Source organism: Lissotriton vulgaris, chromosome 3_1, assembly GCF_964263255.1.
Source record: "Lissotriton vulgaris chromosome 3_1, aLisVul1.2, whole genome shotgun sequence".
In the NCBI taxonomy this organism is placed as follows: domain Eukaryota; kingdom Metazoa; phylum Chordata; class Amphibia; order Caudata; family Salamandridae; genus Lissotriton; species Lissotriton vulgaris.
The window spans coordinates 949,440,311-949,464,058 of NC_141689.1; the positions used below are offsets into that span (position 1 = coordinate 949,440,311).

General features: G+C 49.0%; 1 protein-coding gene across 1 annotated transcript in view; it reads right to left on the minus strand.

Annotated features, from left to right (window-relative positions):
• LOC147727253 (uncharacterized) overlaps positions 1 to 21,701 on the minus strand; it is a 72,663-nt gene extending 50,962 nt beyond the window's left edge. The window contains exons 1-2 of the mRNA XM_086963600.1: positions 21,692 to 21,701; positions 20,782 to 20,874 (exon numbers count right to left, since the gene is read on the minus strand). Coding sequence (XP_086819726.1) covers positions 20,782 to 20,874; positions 21,692 to 21,701 — 103 coding nt within the window. The remainder of the gene's footprint in view (positions 1 to 20,781; positions 20,875 to 21,691) is intronic.
• Between the last annotated feature and the right edge of the window lie 2,047 nt (positions 21,702 to 23,748).

The following is a 23,748-nucleotide window of genomic DNA, read 5'->3' on the forward strand; positions in this document are numbered from 1 at the left end:
CGGACAAAGGAGTTCCTCCCCAGTCGCTTGCGCTTAAACTCGGAGTCTGCATTGCTGCTTCTATTACAGTTTCGGCTTTCATTTATCACAGCTCATTAATATATTTCATCATCAATATTAGCAGCAACCTGAACAACATTGTACTTAGCAGTTGGTCATTTGAGGTAACAAACCTGCCATATGAGTACACTTTATCAATTTGCAGTTGTAACCTTTTTATTTCTTTCAAATTGGTATCTCCTTTTCATGTTTCATTGTACGGAGCCTGTCTTAATGAGGCACAGCTGTGTCGTTCACTTTGAATATTGTGGTTAGCACCAAGTGCATCAACACAAGAGTCATGTGATGGTTGTTTCCTGAGTGGAACCAGTACAGTGATTCAGAGGTTTTGCTTTGTTAAAGCACACACATACATCATGTTTTGAGAAGCCGTGGCCTTTTCTAAACAAGGTTTCCTGTTCACCTAAGGTTGTATTTCATGCACGTGAACAAATGCTCACCAACTTAAAACGTAATCTAAAAACTATATTATTAATTGCATTGGCAAAACCTAATGCATTTACTAATGCTTGATAAGAGGTTGAAGTGGAACACAGTGTTGAAGGCTGCTAAGGGGTCGAGAAGGATCAGGGTGGCTGTTTATCCCAGGTCTAGAAGAGTCCTGATGGCGGTGGTGGCTGTGATTAAGGCAGTTTCTGTGCTGCGGTTCCAGCGGAACCCAAATTGGGATGGGTCCAGGAGGTCGTTGTTCTCTAGGTAGTTTATGCATTGGTCGTTAATGGCCTTTTCAGGACTTTGGCAGTAAATGGATGCAGAAAGATGGGCTATTAATTCTAGAGACCTTTTGGGCCTGCAGATTGTTTTTTGAGGAGTGGTTTGACTTCCGCGTGTTTCTATTCCTCTGGGAAAATGGTAGAGGTGGTGGAAGCATTGCAGATGGTGGTGAATTCTTTGCTGATGGTATAGGGCCCCAGGTTGAACATGTGGTGGGTACAGGGGTCCCTGTGTGCTCCTGAGTGGATGGATTTCATGATGGCAGAGGAGGTCTGCGTGGTGAATGGGTCCCATGTTGTGACTCAGAGGTTCGGGTAGGAGTCGGTGAGGTTGAGGAGGCTGAGGATGATTGCGTCGATGGTGGAGATCTTGTTCTGAAAGAAGTCTGCTAGGGTGTCACATAGATCTTGGGAACGAGTAATGATGTTTATGGTTGCTGAGGAGTTGGAGAACTCCTTGACAATGCTGAGAAATTATTTGCTTTGGCTAGGGCTGGCTTCAAAGTGGACTGCCAAGGTGTTCCTTTTTGTGTCTTTCAGGCCCTGGTGGTATTTGTTGAGTTTCTGTTTGAAGGTGGCATGATCATTTGGCTTTTTGCTAGAATGTCAAATCCTTTCTGGACATTTGCAGTTGTATTTGGTGGTTTTTAGTTCCGGCTGGTGTGCTTGGTGGGTCTGCCTTCTTTGGTGGGTTTGATAGGGGTGATTTTGTCAGCACAGTTGGTAATCCAGGCGCTGACATTTTCAACAGCCTCTTCTACGTTGGAAGTGGTGTCCAGAAGGGAGGAGCTGAGGGTGTTAGTACATTGATTTCCAGGTATCTTGCTCCAGCTCCTGTGGGTGGTGCTCAGCAGATTTGTGGAGGCAGTGGGGGTCGATGTGATGGTGTAGTAGATGATTGAGTAATCTGACCAGGTAAGTTTGGTGGCCTGGCTGTACCTAACACTGTTGCTGGCTGTAAAGAAAGATGGGGTTGAACGTGTGCTCGGCGATGTGAGTGGGGTAGGTTACTAGTTGGGAGAGGCTGAAGTTGGGGTGGTTGAGGTGAAAGTTGACTTCTCTTAAGAAAATGAAGTTCTCAGAGTTGAAGGCCAGTGGGGCGATGAAGTCAAGAGTGGCCTTGCAGAAGTAGGTCTGCAGGTGAGGGTGTTCCTAGTGGTTGTCTTTCCTTCTGTGTTGAGTTGGAAGTTGAGGTGTTTTCCATGCTAGGGGTAGTGTCCTTAATGCCAGCTGTGTAGTGGACAGATTCATTTTGGTTTACTGCTATTCCGCCTCTGTGTTTGTTGATGCAGTCCCGTTGTATTATCCTGTAGCCATTGGGAGAGGCTCTGGTGCTGTCGGGTGCTGATGTCGGGTTGAGCCAAGACTCGGTGAGGAAAACGACATTGATGTGAGGGAGGTGATGGTGTCCCAGATCTTAGTGGCGTGTTTGTGGAGTGATAGGGGTGTCGATCAGGAGGCAGTGGAGTTGTCCCAGCTCAGTAGTGATCGGCGGAGGCCCATGAGCGGGAGTTCTAACATCACAGAACAAAAGACAGTGACTGCAGGAGAATGGTCCTACAATTGAGAGTGGCTGCAATTGTCGGTGAAAGGTCTTAGGTTCAAGGATAACATCTTGGCGCTGGTGTAGATGTGAGTGAGTGGAAATCCAGGGTTCCTGGTGCTGGGCGCAGTGCAGGAAATGACGGGCACAGGCAGGCTTGATTTTGCCATGCCTTCGGCTTGCTGGTGGCACAGCCATGCTGCAGCCTCCAGTGAGTGGGTTCCTGGGAGGGGCACTGGGCAGGGTCAACGGGAAGGGGAAGGAAGAGCAGTGCTGAGTGCAGGAAAAAAGAGCAGCAAAACAAAAATGGCTAGTTAAGGGAAAGAGATGTTAGTTGTCGGAGGAAATATGAGTAGTTAGGAAGGAAGCAAAACGAAAAAGCAAAATTATGGGAGAGAAAATGCAATTAACTGGAGGAAAAACGAGTAAGGTTGAAAAGGCAGTTTGGCAGAGGTGCTCAAGCTGGCACCAGCAGTGTGGAGCTGGCCTGAGGACCTGCTCAATTGGGTTGCACGGCACCTCCATTAAGTAGGTTCCTGGGAGGGGTGCTCGGTGGGGTCAACAAGAGGCGGGAAGAGGGTGGCACAGCAGCGCTGGGGGAGGAAAAAAACAAGCAGCAAAACAAAAAAGTGTAGTTAAGGGAAACAGATGCAATCAGTTTGAGGAAATATGAATAGTTAGGAAGGAGACAAAATGAAAAGGCATAGTTAAGGGAAAAAGGTGCGATTAGTTGGATGAAAAACGAGTAACTAGGAAGGAGGCAAAAAAGTGTAGTTAAGGGAGAAAAGATGAGAATATTAGGAGTAAAAACAAGCATTTATGGAGGTAGCAAAACTTGTGAAACAGTGGAAAAAAGCTTAGTTAAGGGAGCAAAGATGTGATAGTTGGAGGAGAAACGGAAAACGTGATACAGAGAATGCAGAGGATCTACCATACGAGGTTGACAAGGCGGTTCAGCTGAGGTGCTCGAAAGGAGCGCTCGAGATGGCAGCAGCAGTGGGTAGCTGGACCAGGGACCTGCTATTTGGGGTCACCCTAGGGTTTCCATTAAGTAGGTTTCTGGGAGGGGGAGTGGCACTGGGCATTGTCAACGAGAGGCAGGAAACTGAAGGAGGGAAAAACGAGAGACAAAATGAAAAAGTGCAATTAAGGGAGAAAAGATGTGATTAATTGGAGGGAAAATGAGTAGTCCTGGGTGGTAAAATCCACTTCGCCGTGTTTTTCCCTTGTTCGTGCTTTCAAAATGTGTTTTTGCTTAAGTGGTGGCGACTTACCGGGATCCCTGCGTTCGCTGACGAGTTTTCATATCCATTCGTGTGCGCCATGAGATTTTGGTAGCTGGCCGTGCGATCCTACAAAAGTGTGCGTTTGTGAACACATCGTTCGGTCGCGCCATTGGACATCTGGTCGAAGTTCGGTGACGCTCGCAATGCCGAATACGCAAAATTTGCAAACTGGAGAAGAATATCTCTCGAGCAGCATAAAACCTACTAAAAAATGATGATTTGGATAAAAAAAACTCCTCAGATTGACATTTGGCTGTACTTTTTTGTGCAAGGAGCCCTTTTTCATGTTTTACTTTTTTTTGGCGAGGAAGGAAGTGCCCCAGAGTCTCCAACATCCTGTTCCTGTCCAGCAGGCTCCTCCCAGTGCTTTGTCCATGTCCTGTTCACTTTTCATTTAGATTTGGAGCTGGGGGGATCACCCTTTGTGTCTGCTGCATATCATTGGATTTGAGGACTTTTGGATTTGATATTTTACAAGCAAGGTGGTATTGCTTGTATGATTGGAGCATGTCAGTTGCTGCAACTACAATTTTTGTACTTTTCATCATTTAAAAAAAACATTTATTGTGGGTAGCCAGTAGGCTCAGAGCAAGTCATGGGTGCATGAAACAACTGTTTCTGTTGTGTCTGTTGAATTTAAACATCATTTAGGACATGGATGGCATTGGATTGCATTGCAAAATGTGAATTTTTTGGGGTTTTTCAATTTTTTGGTGTGTGTTAAATAAATGCCTTTGTTGTGTGTGTGTGGTGTGGTTGTTGTGTAACTTGCACACCTAGTTTAGCCCTCCGGATTTTCGTTTTTGCATTAAAGCTGTGTTGTTTAGCATGCCTCCTTTGCCTGGCCATTATAGGCCTGTTTCAGTTCATTGTTTTCCAGGCCTCATGCTTGTTGTGTCTGTGAGTAACCATGTGGCTGGTGGCCATTTTGTGGTGGTAGTTTAGAAGTGTGCTACTTTTGCCATATAGGCATGCATGTTTTTCCTTTGTTCCTTTTGGCCTAGGCATCTAGTTGTTGTGGGCCTGGCCATGTGGATGGTGGCCATTTTCAAGCCAGGGAATGTGCTTTTGCCATAGGTCTGCATTGTCTATCTGCCCTTTGCTGTTGTTTTATGGCCTGGCCATGTGGCTGGTGGCCATTTTGAAGCCAAGCAGTGTACTTTTGCCGTAGGCCTGCAAGCTTGTGGCCTAGTCTGCCAATAGGCCTTTCATCCAGTAGGCCCAGAGCTAGTCATGTCTGCATGAAATGAAACAACTATTTCTGTTGTGTCTGTTGAATTTAAACATCATTTAGGGCATAGATGGCATTGGATTGAATTGCAAAATGTGTATTTTTGGGGGTATTTCTCTTTTTTGGTGTATGTTAAATAAATGCCTTTGTTGGATATGTGTGTGTGGTGTGGTTGTTGTGTAACTTGCACACCTTGTTTAGCCCTGTGGAATTTCGTTTTTCCATTAAAGCTGTCTTCTTTATCATACCTCCTTTGTCTGGCCATGTAGGCCTGCTTAAGTTCATTGTTTTTCAGGCCTCCTGCTTGTTGTGACTGTGAGTGACCATGTGGCTGGTGGCCATTTTGTGGTGGTGGTTTAGTAGTGTGCTGTTTTTGCCATATAGGCCTGCATATCTTTCCTTTGTTCCTCTTAGCTTACTGCTTCCATCCCCTTTGCCAGCTGCAGCTCCCGGAATGACATGATGAGCTAATTAATGCCAAACAGGTTCCACTTCCATTACATTTGTATTTTTGTTTTTGTTCTTCATTCCTATCTTTCCTGAGTGTATACAGTAAACCATGAAAACCCTTGTTGTCAAAGTCTCATAAATGGCTACACTGTTATGTTTTTGAAATAACTTAAACTGAGGTAATACAATGTAATAATATAACAATAACAAGTGTGACCACCACACACTAAGTTATATATTATATTTGTTTGTTTGTACTAGTAGTAATTGAACCACAACAACAAATGCAACATTTTACTGATGTTCTTCTCCAGGCTTATTTGCTTTTAGGTGCACAAAAAGACAGAGGAGAAGGTGTCATCATCACCCGTTGTACTGCCAAACAGAAGTCCTACTATGCACCATGTTACATTCACGTGTGACCACAGACATCTCTGCAACTTGTGCACCAGTGTCCTGATGACATCGGAAGGAAGAAGATGGCCCCAAAGAAAGGTAACAAGTCCCCCAGTACCAAGAAAGTTGCCAATAAGAAGAAGGAACAGAAGAAGGAAATGGCACTGCCACTTACCAAGACTGGTGTGCCGGCCAATATGTTGTTTGGGAAACAATAAATGACGCCTGCATCAGCGGTGTCTGGGGACCAACCTGGGAGCAGCACCTCCGCATCCGTGGGCCCACCCCACCAACCACGCGCCAAGCCCATGTGTGTCGCAGAGGTAGCCAGTCTACTTTCGCAAACGCCAACGAGCAGTGATGTTCAAATGTCATTATCGCAAAGCAGTACCCAATCAACGCAGGCTGAAACTCAGCAGAGAAGTGGGCAACAACAGCCAGAACAACAGTCGGAACAACAGCCGGAACAACTGCCGCAACAACAGCTGCAACAATAGCTGCAACAACAGCCGCAACAACTGCCACAACAATAGCGGCAACAACAGCCGCAACAACCTCCACAACAACAGCCCACAATAGTAGTTATTCCTCCCAAAGTAGGGGCAGTTCAGGAAATTGAGCTTCCTGCAGACGAAGAAGAGCAAGCCACTCTTTCAGAAGATCCATTGTCTTCTAGATCCCCAGCAAGGAATTGAGGGTTAGTCCATCAGCTTCTTCTTCAAGCCCCCCTTCTGATGATCTAGATGCCACTTGGAAGCCACCAGCTCAGTATGAGAGTGAGGCATGCCACAAGACAAGGCTAGGGAAAAGGAAGGTTCCAGAAAGCCTCCGAGTTATGGAGGTAGATGTAGAAGAGGGGGATGATGATGACAAGCCAGTCATCATGAATATCAATCAATCAATCAATCAATCAATCAATCAATCATTCATTTGTATAGCGCGCTACTCACCCAGTAGGGTCTCAATGCGCTGGGGGAGGGGTCCGTTACTGCTCGAAAAGCCAGGTCTTGAGATGTTTCCTGAAGGAGAGGTGGTCCTGGGTCAGCCGTAGGTGGATGGGGAGGGAGTTCCATGTCTTGGCCGCCAGGTAGGAGAAGGATCTTCCTCCAGCGGTGGCTCTGCAGATGCGTGGAATGGCGGCGAGGGCGAGGCTGGCCGATCGTAGCTGGCAGGTGGGTGTGTGGAAAGTGAGGCGGCTGTTGAGGTACTTTGGGCCCATGTCGTGGAGAGCCTTATGAGCGTGGGTGAGGAGTCTGAACGTGATCCTCATGTTGACAGGGAGCCAGTGCAGGTCTCTCAGGTGGGTCGATTTGTGGCTGTGGTGAGGGATGTCCAGGATGAGTCATGCGGAGGCGTTCTGTATTCGCTGGAGTCTTTTCTGTATTTTGGCAGTGGTTCCCGCGTAGAGGGTGTTCCCGTAGTCCAGACGGCTGGTGACGAGTGCCTGGGTGACTGTCTTCCTGGTTTCGGTGGGAATCCATCGGAAGATCTTACGGAGCATGTGCAGGGTGTTGAAGCACGATGACGATACGGCATTGACTTGTCTGGTCATCGAGAGGGAGGAGTCCAGGATGAAGCCCAGGTTTCGTGCGTGGTCCGTTGGCTTGGAGGTGGTGCCCCGGGCAGGGGGCCACCAGGAGTCATCCCAGGCGGAGGGCGATGATCCCAGGATGAGGACTTCCGTCTTGTCTGAGTTCAGTTTCAGGCGGCTGTTCTTCATCCACTCGGCGACGTCTTTCATCCCTTCGTGTAGGCTGGCTCTGGCGGTGGCGAGGTCGTTGGTGAGGGAAAGGATCAGCTGGGTGTAGTCGGCGTAGGAGAGGATGTTGAGGTTGTGTTGGCGTGCGATGGCTGCGAGGGGGCTCATGTAGGCGTTGAAGAGGGTGGGGCTGAGTGAGGATCCTTGTGGTACGCCGCAGATGACTTCGGTGGCTTCGGATCTGAACGGTGGGAGGCGGACTCTCTGGGTTCTTCCGGCGAGGAACGAGATGATCCACTCCAGAGCCTTTCCTTAGATTCTGATGTTGTTGAGGCGCTGTGCTAGGGTGTGGTGGCAGACAGTGTCGAACGCCCCAGATAGGTCCAGGAGGATGAGGGCTGCTGTTTCCCCGTTGTCGAGCAAGGATCTGATGTCGTCGGTGGCAGCGATGAGGGCGGTCTCTGTGCTGTGGTTGGCTCGGAAGCCAGACTGCAAAGGGTAGAGGGATCCGTTTGTCTCGAGGAAGGTGGCGAGCTGTCTGTTGACGGTCTTCTCGATGACTTTGGCAGGAAAAGGGAGGAGCGAGATGGGGTGGAAGTTCTTGAGGTTCGTGGGGTCCGCGGTGGATTTCTTCAGGAGGGCGCTGAGCTCGGCATGCTTCCAGCTCTCCGGGAAGGTGGCGGTGTTGAAATGAAGGAGATGTTGATGATGTCCCGGAGTTGGGGTGCGATGATGGAGTCTGCCTTGTTGAAGACGTGGCGGGGGCAGGGGTTGGTTGGTGATCCGGAGTGGATGGTGTTCATCGTGCGGGCGGTGTCTTCGGTGCTGATCGGGGTCCAGGTGCAGAGGGTGGTGGTGGGGGGCGTTGGTTCGGTGGTTCGGTGCGCGGTCTGTGCGCCGCAGCTGTTGTGTATGTCGGCAATTTTGCGGTGAAAGAAGATGGCGAGGGAGTTGCAGAGGTCTTGTGAGGGTGTGATGTCGTTGTTTCCGGCTTTGGGGTTGGAGAACTCTTTGACGATGCTGAAGAGTTCCTTGCTGTTGTGGGTGTTGCTGCCCAGTCGTTCTTTGAATGTTGCCCTTTTGGTGGTGCGGATCAGTTGGTGGTGTTTGCGGGTGGCGTTCTTGAGGGCAGTAATGTTTTCTGTGGTCTGGTCGTGGCGCCAGGCTTTTTCAAGGGTGCAGCAGTTTTTCTTGGATGATTTGAGTTCATCTGTGAACCATGAGGCTTTCTTGCTGCCGGGTCTGCTGGGAGGGTTCTTCAGTGGTGCAAGGTCGTCAACGCAGTTGGTGAGCCACTGTGTGAAGGTTCGGGCTGCTTCGTTGGGGTCCGTTGCGCTGGCGGGAGGGTTCAGGCTGAGGGAGGTGGTGAGCTGGTCGGCGGTGATCTTGCTCCAGCTCCTGCGAGGAACCTGTTGCGGGTGGTGGTGGGTCGTGGTTCTTCTGAAGCTGAAGTGGATGCAGCTGTGATCCGTCCAATGAAGTCCGGTGGAGTGGCTGAAGGAGATGTGCTTGCTGGAGCAGAAGATGGGGTCGAGCGTGTGGCCGGCATAGTGGGTGGGGGATTAACCAGTTGCTTGAGTCCGAGGTTGGCAAGGTTGTCCAGCAGGGTGGTGGTGTTGGTGTCGTTGTTTTTCTCCAGGTGGAAGTTGAGGTCCCCTAGGAGGATGTAGTCAGCGGAGGGGAGGGCGTGCGGGCTGATGAAGTCTGCGATATCTTCGCTGAATTGGGTGCGTGGTCCCGGGGGTCTGTAGATGAGGGTGCCTCTGAGGGTGGTCTTGGGGTCGGTGTGTATCTGGAAGTGGAGGTGCTTGGCGGCGGTGAAGGTGTCGTCGGAGTTGGTCGTGATGCGGATGGTGTTCGTGTGGACTATGGCGATGCCTCCTCCAGTCTGGTTGGCGCGGTCCATCTGGGTGATCTTGTATCCGTCCGGGATGGCTATGGCGATGTCGGGCGCTGAGGAGGTGTTCATCCAGGTTTCAGTGAGGAAGGCAACATCTGGTGATGTTGTGTCTAGCAGGTTCCAGAGTTCGACGGCGTGTCTGTGGACGGAGTGGGTGTTGAGCAGGATGCACTTAAAGTGGTTTTTGCTGGTGCCTGGTCTTTTGGGTGCGGTGCAGGTCTGGAGGCAGGTGAACTTGCATGCTTGGCAGGTGAAGGGTCCGAGGGTGCGTTTCGGGGTGGCTCGGTAGCAGGCGGGGTTCCAGTCGGGATTGAGTGCGTTGAGGGTGGCGGCGTCGTAGGTCCGTCGTGTGGACTGGCATCGACGAGGAGCAGGGGTCTTGGCGCTGGGCGCGGTCCAGTCGCGGACGGGCGCAGACGAGCTTGCCTTTGAAATTAAATGAAATGAAATTAAAATAAAATTTATAAAGCGCTACAGTTGCCCTCAGGCGTCCAGGCGCTGTGACAAAAACAGAATTGCCCTTAGGCGAACAACAGAGATTCTGGTTACTGGAACAAAAAAGTTTTACGTTGCTTCCGAAAACTGGTTAGGTTGGAATTGCTTCTCATGTGCAGAGGGAGGGTGTTCCATAGTCTTGATACATTATAAGAGGAGGATCGTCCTCCTGCTCTGGCTTTAAAGATTCTAGGAGTCTTAGCCACAGATGCAGACGAGGAACGAAGCGCCTTATTGGGCAGATAAGGGGAAATCAAAGAACAGTTGATTTCTGGTCCCATTTTCCAGAAGGCCTGATGAGCGATGCATAGAGATTTAAATGTTACTCTGACCTTGACAGGCAGCCAGTGCAACATTCTTAGCCCAGCTTCGGTGCGCCATCGGTGCGCCCACTGCGCGTGAATGCTGAGCGTACGCGTGGGCTCCGCCATAAATGGTGAAGTGGGGGGAGGGGCAGCTGGGAGGCGGGAGCCGGGCGGCGAATGGGAAGGGAGGGGAGGAACAGAAAGGAAAATGGGGCGGGGCCGCAGGGGAGCAGCGGCGGGGATCGGGGAGCGGGGGGGGGTGCGCTGGCGGGAGAAACAATCTCGAGGGACGGCGAGGGAGGGGATGGCACAATCAGGGAAACAAGCAATTCTGAGAGCAGGAGGCACAAAAGTACAGGAAGCAGCGACTCGGCAGTAGCGGCGAAGCCTGGGCGCACTCACGAGGAGCTGTGCGGTGTGAGCGGCGACAGGGTCAAAGGGCCAAACATCACTCCCGGCCCAGTGGAGATGGAGACCGACATTATTACCCTATCCCAAATTGCTGTGAGGGATGTGGCACGGATACCACCAAGACAGGTAACACCAACACCACCTCCAGCTTCCATATTTTCATTTGCAAAGGCCCGGCAGTGACCTACATCCAGCACAACCACCACTTCAGTAAGTAGTAGTGGTACTGCATGGAATCAAATTCCAGGCACACACTCCAGTTCCGGCATTGCAAGTGGCACCTCCAGCAGCGCAAGAAAGTTCACCTCCCCAGTTTGGAACTTCTTTTCCGTTAGCAGTATGGAGGAGAACGTTGCTATATGCTCAACTTTGTCGACATAGTTTTAGTCGGGGAAAGCTTGGTCAAACTATGTCACACATTGTAGCCATTCTTAAACCCCAGAAGCAGCTGAGGATCATTCAACGTGAGTATAGAATGCCAGTCAAAGCACTCATCCAGGAGGTGCCAACATGTTGGAACTCAACTTATTACATGCTTGAACGTCTGTGTGTGCAGTACAGACCAATCAATGAATATGGATTCAAAGAGGGGATGCAACTGAAAGCAATGACCCTTCAGATGAACCAATGGGGCCTAGGTAAATGCCTGATAGAGATGCTACTTCCTTTCGAGCTCTTCACATGTGAAGTCAGCAACGAGGACTGTGCTATGGGCCAAGCTATTCCATTGTTGCACATGCTAGAGCAACAGCTGAAGGAGGTGTCTGAAACGTACACAGGTGTGGAGGAAAAACTAAAAGCATATGAGTTGGTGGAGAGCTTATCCCGTCGCTTGGCTGAAAATACAAGGGTGCAAACTCGCATTGTTTCAAAAAAACATTACATTTGTGCCACAATTCTGGATCACAACACTGTACAAATCGGCACTGAGCAGTAAGACATTAATTCCTTTTTCAGAAGTGGATGTTGCTCAGTAAGAAACTTGGATAGCTGAGGCAGCCAGTAAATTGGAAAATGAACGGCTGGTAATTAAAGGCCTGCTACTCAAACCCACAACAAGTACTGCAGCAGGGCATCCGGCATCAAGTTCAACTTCAGAGCCTGAGGGCAGTGTGTTTGGCTCAGAGCTGTCACCAACGCTATCAACAACAGCAAGAACCGGATCACCACCAGCCACAGTAAAATGGGCATAGGATTGGTATTTACAGCAAGGGCTTGCTAGGTGCAGTGCTGATGCAAAAACAAAAGAGGCCCAGCAAAGTGGAGCACCCCTGAACATCGAGTGGATGGTCCAGGCCTATCTGGATGACCCAACAGAGGTCTGCATTGATCAAAACCCATTGCTGTATTGGTATGGGGATAGGGGCCAATGGTCAGTGCTCAGCAGTCTGGGGAAAACTATCTGGCTTGGTCTGTTGCTAGTGTCTCTTCTGAGCATGTTTTCAGTGCTGCTGGTGCCATTATAACAGTGAAAAGGATCAGTCTCTGACCCAAAAACGTGGAGAGGTTAACCATGATCAAAATGAATCAGCACTTTATACCACCGAATTACAAAATACGTGAATCAACACAGGAAGATGACGAGAGCGACTTAGGTGATGTAAGTAGTGTCTTAGATGATTACCTACTTCTGGTTGAACCACCAGAGTTTGAGGACAAGTTATACCTCCGTGACAAGTAGGGTTTGAACTTCTTATTTTAATTTTATTTGTGTGTGTCTCTGGCTTTCTGGTTCGAAACTTCGAATCACAACAAATCCATCGCCACCATCGTCTAGTCTTTTTATTGCCATATTGGATTGGCAGCTCTGGGCATTTAACTTATGTCCACTCCACTCCTCCGAGTCCTGCTCCATCCTCCTGACTCGCCCTAAATCCATTTCCCTCAAGCCAGATGATGATTGGAAGGAGACTACAGTACAAGAAAATGTTGCTTCGTTGAGTTCCTCCAAAAGAAGTGGAGCATGATGACTACTATCTATCCTCCTTTCGGAGATGAGAGAGACTGCCCCTTAACTTAAGATGAGAACAAGGAACAGGTAATGAGGCATGCATTGGATGCTGAGTCTGAGTGATTGGTGTTTGTGTTGTTGTTGTTTGTTGTGCATGAAGTGAATTCATTGTGTACTATTATTTAATATACACATTAAAAGTGACTCACGTCAATGATTCCCTTGTTGTTTAATAACAAAATTGTACTTCTACTGCAGGTCGATCCATTGCATCTTTGAATATGGAATCTGGACTCACTCTGTACACTGCAGACTGAGTTGGACAACACCATGATGATGACCACAGTGACTTAATATCTTCGCAGTCAGTCAGTAGGATCGAAGATGATTGAAGAATAACTCAGGGCATTTCATGAGTGGCATAAAAGGTAAACAAGTCAACAACAACCACAGCAGAGCTACATGTCTGTGTAGTGGTGGAGTCGAGTCACAAGTGTAGTAGTGGTGGTATGACCGACAGCTGTGCATACCATGAAAATACTGTGTATGTGACATGTGTGCTCTGTCTGGCTCAGTCAAAATCTAAGCTAAGCGGAGGTTGGGTGGGCGTCGTGGACCAGCTCTGTCCTGTTGCTCTTGTAGGCTAATGCTGGAAACAGACAACAGAGTCACCATGATTTAGCCATGCCGTTCTGAAAGTGTTTGCACTCCTCCATAATTTATGCTTTTTTTTCTCCTTGATTTTTAAATATCCCTTTTGTTTTTCCATCTACACTTACAAGCCGGTCTTTACCCTGTGTTAAACAGAGAAAAACAACTCACCTACCAATCCGCATCCGCCAGGCAGGCAGTGGCACCCAAGATTGACAGACGCAGCGTCCAAGGAAGGGAGGACCAAGAGGAATGATGAGATGCAACTCCCCAATTTGACCATGATAACATACAGTAACACTTTAGTATCAACATCCATCATCTTTTAAATAATTTGATAAACAATTTTTCTTCAAACATTACCACTGTGTGTTATTGTTTGCTCTCTGCTTATAATTGATCCCCACAGCTATTTTTTAATTTTCTTTGCTAGCTTTAAAAAGTATGCCCAGTACAACAGAAGTAAAAATGTATGCAATTTGGGTCTCCCTGAGGGCAGACAGGCATGGTAAATTGCATAATAATTAATAATATACTGCTGCCCTGTACTGTCTACTAGTCTAGTTAGTAAGTACTACTTATCATTAACCATTAAGTCATCATCATCATCATCATGCATGCATTTCGTTTCTCTCCCTTAACAGATTTATGAATATGATGGTCGTCTGCCAAGATTGTGTTTTGTTGTTTGTCCATGAGTATTGTTTTTCTTTGTCAAATCTTTCCCCAAACCCCCCTTCCAAACTAATCATCAGACCCTAACCATCTTCCCCCGGGCTGTGTGATTTATATTGAGGTGTGACTAAATTAAATTGACACCAATATTTGATCACACGCTTGCTGGGCGAGGATCTTCTTCTGCTTGCTCAGCCATGCTTAGTATATTTGCAATTTTGTGTCCAAAGGAACCTAATCCATCATAATTAATTGCCAGCATTGATTGTATTCACCAACCTCCTTTCACAGCACTAAAGGTTACGCTTGTGTCGAGTGACTAGTCGACACAACTACAGTTTGTAACTTGCTGCAGCCTCCTCCTCCGCCAGAGCCACCATCCTTCAATATTAATTTTGGATGGCCTCCAGGTTCAGGCACCGGGCCATGGCTGCCAACGCCTTCCTGTCCAGTTTAGATTTTGTTGGTTCGGAAGGAGTTGCATTATCAAGAAAAAAAAGAATATTGTTGTAACCAATATACTCTTAGCAAAACAGTAAGACAAATTAATTCTAAACATAGTGGCACAGTAGCACTAGCAAGCACAGTGACATGCATAACATTTGGGATATCTATCCTCCCACTTCCTCGGCCTCAAACATTTGTGCGAGTTTCAGGCATTATACTAGCACTATGGACTCACTCGAGTAGTGCATAAGTCTTCTTCTTCTCTCTTGTTTAGCTAAATAAAGTAACTTGGCTGTAGCCGGCATGCCAGCTCAGTCAGCTTGCGCCCGAGACACATACTTGTCTTGTGACGCAGACTCATATTAGTTTTATTTACTACTGTCTGCATGTGGGGAAGCTGACTACTACTACACATATATCTTATTTTTAGGTCTCGGCGTCAACGCGCGGAAGCGCGTCTCCGCCGAGATCTTTTGTCAGGGACTGTGCTTCCCAGGAGACAGCCTTGGCCACGCGCATTGCCTCTTCAAGGAGGCGATTTCCGCTGGCCACGCGCTCGCGAACGCGCTCAGCTGCTGTCTCCTGGGAAGCAGCAACACCACACGCGCATGCGCAGAAACAGCGACAGACACACGCACGAGCGCTCATGCACGCACGCACCCACACATACAGCGAACCCACCCCCGGCGTCGCATGCATACACACACACACACGTGCACCGAGCATCCCCCCCACCCCTCCGTTGTCGCACCCCCCCCCCCCACCCCTCCCCTCCGCCGTCGCACCCCGCCCCCCACCCCTCCCCTCCGCCGTCGCACACACACACGCAGACATACAGGCATTCTCTCCCCCCCGCCCCGCTCACCGGTCAAAGGCCCTCCGGACTTGTGCAGCCTCCGACCGCGGGGCTCTCCCTCGGTGCTCCTCCAGGCACTCCGTGGGCGCGGGCTTCACAAAACGGAAGTCCCGCCCCACGATAGGTTTCGTTTTGTCAGTCCCGCCCCACGATAGGTTTCGCATGCAGCTCGTCTGTCTGCTGGGCCGGTGTCGGCTCGGTTTGTATCCTCGTACTAAACACATTTTTTATGATAAATGTTTTACTTGCTGCAAAAGGGAAAGCTTGTTTGTTATTAGTGCACCCGTCAGCATTATGGAGCTAAACACATATTTTATCACATATTTTTACTTGCTGAAAAGGAGAATGTGTTTTGCAGTGCATTTATCAGACTCACGTCACGCCGCTTGCTGCGGGTCGGGGGCGCACCGGCTTTTGTTTTCCCAATCACGACCAAACTGGCAGTAATATTACTTTTTTTTTAAAATGGTAAAACAGTTGATTTTAAAAGTTTGTCGAGCGCAGCCATGGCCATTGCAGAGAGTGGAGTGCCGTGCTGGTTTAATGGACCGACAAGCAACACGCAATGCGGCTTTAAACATATATAATAACCACGGGCATATTGGTATCGGAGATTATATTTAGTTAGACTAAAGGGACAGGTGTAGTGAGTGCAGAGTAGTGAGTGCAGAGTAGTGAGTGCAGAGTGCTGAGTCCTGAGTGCAGAGTGCAGAGTGCTGAGTGCAGAGTAGTGAGTGCAGAGTAGTGAGTGCAGAGTGAGTGCAGAGTGGTAATGCAGAGTAGTGAGTAGTGAGTGCAGAGTGGTAATGCAGAGTAGTGAGTGCAGAGTAGTGAGTGCTGAGTAGTGAGTGCTGAGTAGTGAGTGCTGAGTAGTGAGTAGTGAGTGCAGAGTAGTGAGTGCAGAGTAGTGAGTGCAGAGTAGTGAGTGCAGAGTGAGTGCAGAGTGGTAATGCAGAGTAGTGAGTAGTGAGCGCAGAGTGGTAATGCAGAGTAGTGAGTGCAAAGTAGTGAGTGCAGAGTAGTGAGTGCAGAGTAGGGAGTGCAGAGTAGTGAGTGCTGAGTAGTGAGTGCTGAGTAGTGAGTAGTGAGTGCAGAGTAGTGAGTGCAGAGTAGTGAGTGCAGAGTGCTGAGTGCAGAGTAGTGAGTGCAGAGTAGTGAGTGCAGAGTAGTGAGTGCAGAGTAGTGAGTGCAGAGTAGTGAGTGCAGAGTAGTGAGTGCTGAGTGCAGAGTAGTGAGTGCAGAGTAGTGAGTGCAGAGTAGTGAGTGCAGAGTAGTGAGTGCAGAGTAGTGAGTGCTGAGTGCAGAGTAGTGAGTGCAGAGTAGTGAGTGCAGAGTAGTGAGTGCAGAGTAGTGAGTGCAGAGTAGTGAGTGCAGAGTAGTGAGTGCTGAGTGCAGAGTAGTGAGTGCAGAGTAGTGAGTGCTGAGTGCAGAGTAGTGAGTGCAGAGTAGTGAGTGCAGAGTAGTGAGTGCAGAGTAGTGAGTGCTGAGTGCAGAGTGCTGAGTGCAGAGTAGTGAGAGCAGAGTAGTGAGTGCAGAGTAGTGAGTGCTGAGTGCAGAGTAGTGAGTGCAGAGTAGTAAGTGCTGAGTGCAGAGTAGTGAGTGCTGAGTGCAGAGTAGTGAGTGCAGAGTAGTGAGTGCAGAGTAGTGAGTGCAGAGTAGTGAGTGCAGAGTAGTGAGTGCAGAGTAGTGAGTGCTGAGTGCAGAGTAGTGAGTGCAGAGTAGTGAGTGCAGAGTAGTGAGTGCAGAGTAGTGAGTGCAGAGTAGTGAGTGCAGAGTAGTGAGTGCTGAGTGCAGAGTAGTGAGTGCAGAGTGCTGAGTGCAGAGTAGTGAGTGCAGAGTAGTGAGTGCAGAGTAGTGAGTGCAGAGTAGTGAGTGCAGAGTAGTGAGTGCTGAGTGCAGAGTAGTGAGTGCAGAGTAGTGAGTGCAGAGTAGTGAGTGCAGAGTAGTGAGTGCTGAGTGCAGAGTAGTGAGTGCAGAGTAGTAAGTGCTGAGTGCAGAGTAGTGAGTGATGAGTGCAGAGTAGTGAGTGCAGAGTAGTGAGTGCAGAGTAGTGAGTGCAGAGTAGTGAGTGCAGAGTAGTGAGTGCTGAGTGCAGAGTAGTGAGTGCAGAGTAGTGAGTGCAGAGTAGTGAGTGCAGAGTAGTGAGTGCAGAGTAGTGAGTGCTGAGTGCAGAGTAGTGAGTGCAGAGTAGTGAGTGCAGAGTAGTGAGTGCAGAGTAGTGAGTGCAGAGTAGTGAGTGCAGAGTAGTGAGTGAAGAATCTTTTGATTTAAAGAAAAAAAATGTCATGAGCAATGCCAATAGCTCTACCTTTAATGATGCCGAGACCATTGCATTGCAAATGCTTGTTCTGTTATGGGTGGGACTGGCCATACTCTGTTACATCAAGGGCAACTGCTCAATTTCACATTCACCCTGCCCTGACTACTATACTACAACAACGATTCAGAAAAGGGGGTGGTGATGAACAGAGTGTCTGAATTAAGCAGACCACTCTTACCCAGTCCAAAGATCAGGGCTTGATCCATCACCGTTTTTTAGCTCACTGCACCATCCGAGCTCAGAACCTGGCTACATGCAAATTAGTCTGTCCCTGCCCCAGTGGGTTCTGAGCTGGATGGTGCAGTGAGCTAAAAAACGGTGATGGATCAAGCCCTGATCTGTTGACTGGGTACGAGTGTTCTGTTTAATTCAGATACTCTGTCCATCACCACCCCCTTTTCTGAATCGTTTTGTCCACCATAAGCGTGGAAGGGTATACTCAGATGTGAGTCCCTTGCTCACTGCACCATCAGGATTCAAGCAAGCCGGGCCGAAGACGGCTGTAATGCCAGAAACCGGTCCCCGGAAGCTTGTTTCCTTTCCAGTATAAGAATTGGCTTGGTAGTTTGGTCTGCCCTGTTCCCATGATGCACTGAGCCAGGGACAGACTAATTTGCATGTAGCCAGGTTCTGAGCTGGGATGGTGCAGTGAGCTAAAAAACGGTGATGGATCAAGCCCTGATCTGTTGACTGGGTACGAGTGTTCTGTTTAATTCATATACTCTGTCCATCACCATCCCCTTTCCTGAATCGTTTTGTCCACCATAAGCGTGGAAGGGTATACTCAGATGTGAGTCCCTTGCTCACTGCACCATCAGGATTCAAGCAAGCCGGGCCGAAGACGGCTGTAATGCCAGAAACCGGTCCCCGGAACTTGTTTCCTTTCCAGTATAAGAATTGGCTTGGTAGTTTGGTCTGCCCTGTTCCCATGATGCCCTGGGCAGGGGACAGACTAATTTGCATGTAGCCAGGTTCTGAGCTGGGATGGTGCAGTGAGCTAAAAAATGGTGATGGATCAAGCCCTGATCTGTTGACTGGGTACGAGTGTTCTGTTTAATTCAGATACTCTGTCCATCACCACCCCCTTTTCTGAATCGTTTTGTCCACCATAAGCGTGGAAGGGTATACTCAGATGTGAGTCCCTTGCTCACTGCACCATCAGGATTCAAGCAAGCCGGGCCGAAGACAGCTGTAATGCCAGAAACCGGTCCCCGGAAGCTTGTTACCTTTCCAGTATAAGAATTAGCTTGGTAGTTTGGTCTGCCCTGTTTCCATGATGCACTGGGCCAGGGACAGACTAATTTGCATGTAGCCAGGTTCTGAGCTGGGATGGTGCAGTGAGCTAAAAAACGGTGATGGATCAAGCCCTGATCTGTTGACTGGGTACGAGTGTTCTGTTTAATTCAGATACTCTGTCCATCACCACCCCCTTTTCTGAATCGTTTTGTCCACCATAAGCGTGGAAGGGTATACTCAGATGTGAGTCCCTTGCTCACGGATTCAAGCAAGCCAGGCTGAAGACGGCTGTAATGCCAGAAACCGGTCCCCGGAAGCTTGTTTCCTTTCCAGTATAAGAATTGGCTTGGTAGTTTGGTCTGCCCTGTTCCCATGATGCACTGGGCCAGGGACAGACTAATTTGCATGTAGCCAGGTTCTGAGCTGGCATGGTGCAGTGAGCTAAAAAATGGTGATGGATCAAGCCCTGACCTGTTGACTGGGTACGAGTGTTCTATTTAATTCAGATACTCTGTCCATCACCACCCCCTTTTCTGAATCACTATACTACAACAAGGCAGATGATATCTGGTCCAAATCATCATTGCTTATATATGGGACAACATCAGGTACTTTGTTTTGAATTTGATTGATTGTGAAACCATGCAGCCGATAGCCCACCCATGGCAGGCTGACACAGTCAAAAATAAATTAACATAGGTAGGGAGTGGGACTTGGAGTCGGAGGGAGGCCCTTGATAACATCATACATACAAAATATATATGCTGAGCTTGCAAACAATTGTGAGTCAAGCGACTATTCTGAAAATACAACCTCTATTCTCCTTGGCTTTGCTACTCTGGAGCGGTTACTTTTTCCTTTACATTCTCATCAAAGACTCTTCATCCAGTCTCCACCTATGCTATCTATGATGAATACCACCCAGGCATCCATCCATTCAAAGTAAACAAACATGTCTAAAATGCTTCTTAATATCTCAACAAACCTTAGTTTGTTTTACCAACAACATACATGTTTTTTAAACCATCATTCATGCGTTCTCCCTTCTTTGTTTGCCTTTGAGTTTGACCCATGAAACACCCCAGAGGATTCTTGCAATCCACCCACACAGTTTCACCCACCCAGACAGGCCTCTTTTATTTCACCTTCAGTTCCACCCATCCTTCAACCACCCCTGCATCTGATTCCTAACAACCACCTATGCTTTCATCCCAATCATCCTTCTCTGCCAGTCATATATATATTACATCTCGCCCGTCCTCCCTCCTTCCATCCTTCTTTCCCTTTTCATTCAACCCATCCATCAAGGTATTCTGATCTGACTGAGTCTTCTCCATAAAACGTTCACAGCTGAGTTAAAGTCAGATAGAAGAGGCCATTAGTTACTCAACCACTCCCGCTGTTAATGCTATTGCTCTAATGCTTAGTAAAGGGTGTCATCTTCAACCGTTGTTCACAACAACTTAGTCTCTCTCAACTTTCACAACACCCTTGCAGCGAGTGTGTTACTATTGTCAATAAGTAAGGAATATAAGTATAACTTACCACCGCCCGCCACTGCTGCTGGGTCACCCACCCCTGTGGCAGCTATCACATCCACTGCTCCCTCCTGGCTGGCGTCGCCTGCCCCACCACTGGCCCCATCACTGGTGATCGTGGTCAATATGCCTAGAAAAAACATTACACTTTTTTTAGATGCTATAAACACCACCTCTATTTTTCACTAGCAAGATTGAAAAAAAAGTAGAAATAGTAGCATGTCCTATCCTATCAAAAATAGTAAAATATCTGGTTGGGCATTTTGTTGGTGGTTATTGTCAAACAGCCTCTTAAGATTAAGAAGACTAGAAGAGGCCAACCCAAAGGACTGGACTCAGTGGCTAGAGCTATTGGTGAATCTGAGTTTTAATAAAACCTTTTAAATAAAGAGCAGCCAACTGGGCAAGCTTAGCTACAGACAAATAATAGTAGTTTTAGAGAGAGTCATAGGAGAGGCAGTTAGAGGCAGGGATAACAAGAATTTAGAAACAGATAATCTAGATCAAAGAAGATTTGGTAAAAAATAGAATTAGGAAACGGAAATGATAGTTCGTAAAAATAAGGTGCAGTAAAAGTTAGGGAAAATAATTATTAATATTAACAACAGGAAGACTTACTGGGGCCAGCAGCAGAGCCCTCAGTAGAGAAGCGGTCCTGGTCCTGGCGTTCTCCAGCTGCTCCCGCCGACTCCGTCTTCTTGCCCTTGGGTGCTGATCATGTAAGATATAGAAAGAGACAAATATTGATGATTGGTGTGAAACGAATAAAATAACGCTCCCCAAAAATGTTTGGGAAATAACAATTGCAATAAAATTGACCTATCTTATCTGATCAACTGGTAGTATCACAGAATTCACAAACCGTCAAATTATTATAGTTATGAACACTAATCCAGAGTTCCATTCTGATTCCAGAATATTATGCCTAAGTACCACCTGACCTAGCCCACCTATTCAGATGGCCCAATTGTTCAATAAGTCTGCATTTCCATTTATTTTAGTCCTCAAAAATGCATGGATGAGGACACATGCATACATTTTTGCATACACCTAATTGTTGGTTATTTGCTGCTGATGTCCTGCTAAGCCTATTACTCCCTCACTAAACAAACTACAAAAGGTTCTATTAAGGACTGGAGTAAGCAGCACTCAACAGCACATGACTTGATGGAGGATGCACCACACAGACCGCTTAAAAATTACCAACTAATACTAAATAACTAAACTACCTATCCACCACTATCTTAGTGACAGGAGGACAAAGGAAGTACTAGAGTCCCTCTAGCATTACCTAACTTAAGTTCTCTAAAGTAAACTCTTACACAATCAGCCCAAGCGAGCGTAAAGTTACAAAAAAGTAGGATTAGTAGCGGCGAGCACCTGTGCTAGAAGAATAACATTCATTAAAGAATTTTAAACTTAAGTTTACCTGCAATGTAAGCATCAGCATTCTTGCTATTCGGAAAAAATGATATTTGCAATAACAGTAACACAGTCTAGAGAAAGCACAATAGTATTAGCTTCTCACCAAGCCCCATGACCTCGACACCTAGCAGGTCCAGCAGGTCCTGCTCCCGGTCCAAGATGTCTTACCACCGGTGGATCAGCTGGTTATGGGTGCGCTGGACCTCAGGGCAGAGAAACACTGCCCGGCGCACCCTCGCCCACTGGCGGTGACGCTCCTGGGTAGCGTACCCGGAGCCAGGCCTGTCACCTAATAGCAAGGTCAAGGGGAGGTAGCGCTGCACAAAAAAAATAATGGTTGCCACCTCCTCCTCGCTGAAAAGGGACCGGGCCTGCACCCCTGCAGGCGCAGTCTGCTGCAAGGCAGGTGGCTCTTGGACATAGGCGCCTTGCCCTTGGAGCCGGTTCCCTTCCCCTTAGCCATAGTTCTGGGTTGGGCTGGGTGCAGAAAAAGAAAATTTAGCAGGGAAAAATACAGTTAGATTGGGGGGCGGAGCTTGCTGGCGTCCATGCTGGACGTGTGAGCGCTGAGCTCCTCGCCGAGGCCCCAGCAAAATCCTTCAAAATTATCCTCATAGTGCCTAAATCATCGTAGCTGCAGTGGTGCGCTCCCCTGCTCTGCCTGGAGCACCCAGACAGACCGGAATCGGGCTGCTCGGCGGCCGCGAGGAGAGCCCCGGAGGAGGCCGCTGACTGTGACGGACCAGGCCTGTAGCCGCGGATTCGCCTAAAGGAGAACCCCGGCGACGTCACTCTGCGTGCGGCCTGGGAGGCCCCGAGCGACCTGGAGGAAAGGGCCCGAGATCGGAGGGTGGAGAGTTCGATCCCCGTGCCTTCCGCTCTCCCTGCTGAGGACCACGGCGCTGGAGGCGACCTGTTTAGCGGCGGCCCGGGACCTTGGTGAGCGACTTCCAAGGGGCTGCTGTTGAGTGCCCGGGAACGCTCCTACCGGTAACCCCGCCTCGGCCCCCCCGCTCGCATCGCCTTACCTGCCCGACCCGGCCGTGTGAGGCCTTGGGCAGCCGATGTGATCCGCTGGGCGGTCGGTGCACTGCTCGCGCTGCTGAGTCTTCGGAGGACTGAGGCCTGGAAACGAGGCGCCGACGATCGGCGAGTTAGACTGCGGGGGCCCCGGGGGTCCCATGTGAAAACGCGGCGTGGGAGGGTGACCTTACCTCTCCTGCCAGGTCCACTGTTGAGATCCGCGCCCCTCCAGCACTGTCAAGGGTGAGTGCTTAACCAAACACAGAACTGTGGTGCTCTTTGAAGGTGACCTGCTGGCACACCCCCGAGCGCACGTTTACCGCCATCTTGCAGTCGGGTCTGGCCCTGAGGCGGCCATTTGCTATTACGCTTGAGGCCGACTAGTGCAGCGCTGCAGGACTATGCCTGGTGGGAAGGTCAAGGCCAACGCAGACGGCTGAGGAGGGCTCGGCTACCAGCTTTGAGGTACTTTGGCCAATGTTTGGGCACTGATAGGTTGTGAGACACCGAGAACACCTTGCCCGGGATACCGACTGAGTCCTCATCGAGTCACGCTGTGAGTGTGGGAGACACATCGCTTATGATCTGTGACGTGTTCGTTTGCAAGGTCCCGTGGGGTGCTACTATTTGCTGGTGGCGCGTGGTGCGAACCGTTGCATGGGCCCCCCGCTATCCTGGTATCGTGTGAGGATGGAGAACCGACGCCTGGGACTTGAGGTCCACGTGGGAGCCGTGAAGAACACTGGGCCGCTCCGACGGGCTGCAGACACCTGCGGTGAGGTTCGCTTACATGTCCACCAGACTAGCCATGGGCAAAAATGACAGGACACAACCTAAACTCACCTTTGAGCAGCGCCGAACCAAGGGGTCCGAAATGCCGGCTCCGGAAAGGTTCCCGAAGGGAGCAGCCTCGGAGGGTTCCATCAGCTCAGATAGCCGCAAAATGCTGGTCGCGATGGAGAAGGGGATACAAGACAGCATTGCATCGGTTGGGACTAAAATTGATGCCCTGTCCTATCGCATGGACCTCATGTCGGAACGGGTGGATAAACACGCTGAGCGCCTTGACATGGCGGAGCGACGATTGACTGAGGCGGAGGAAGCTCAATCGGAGTGGGACAAGGATCGTAAGCAATT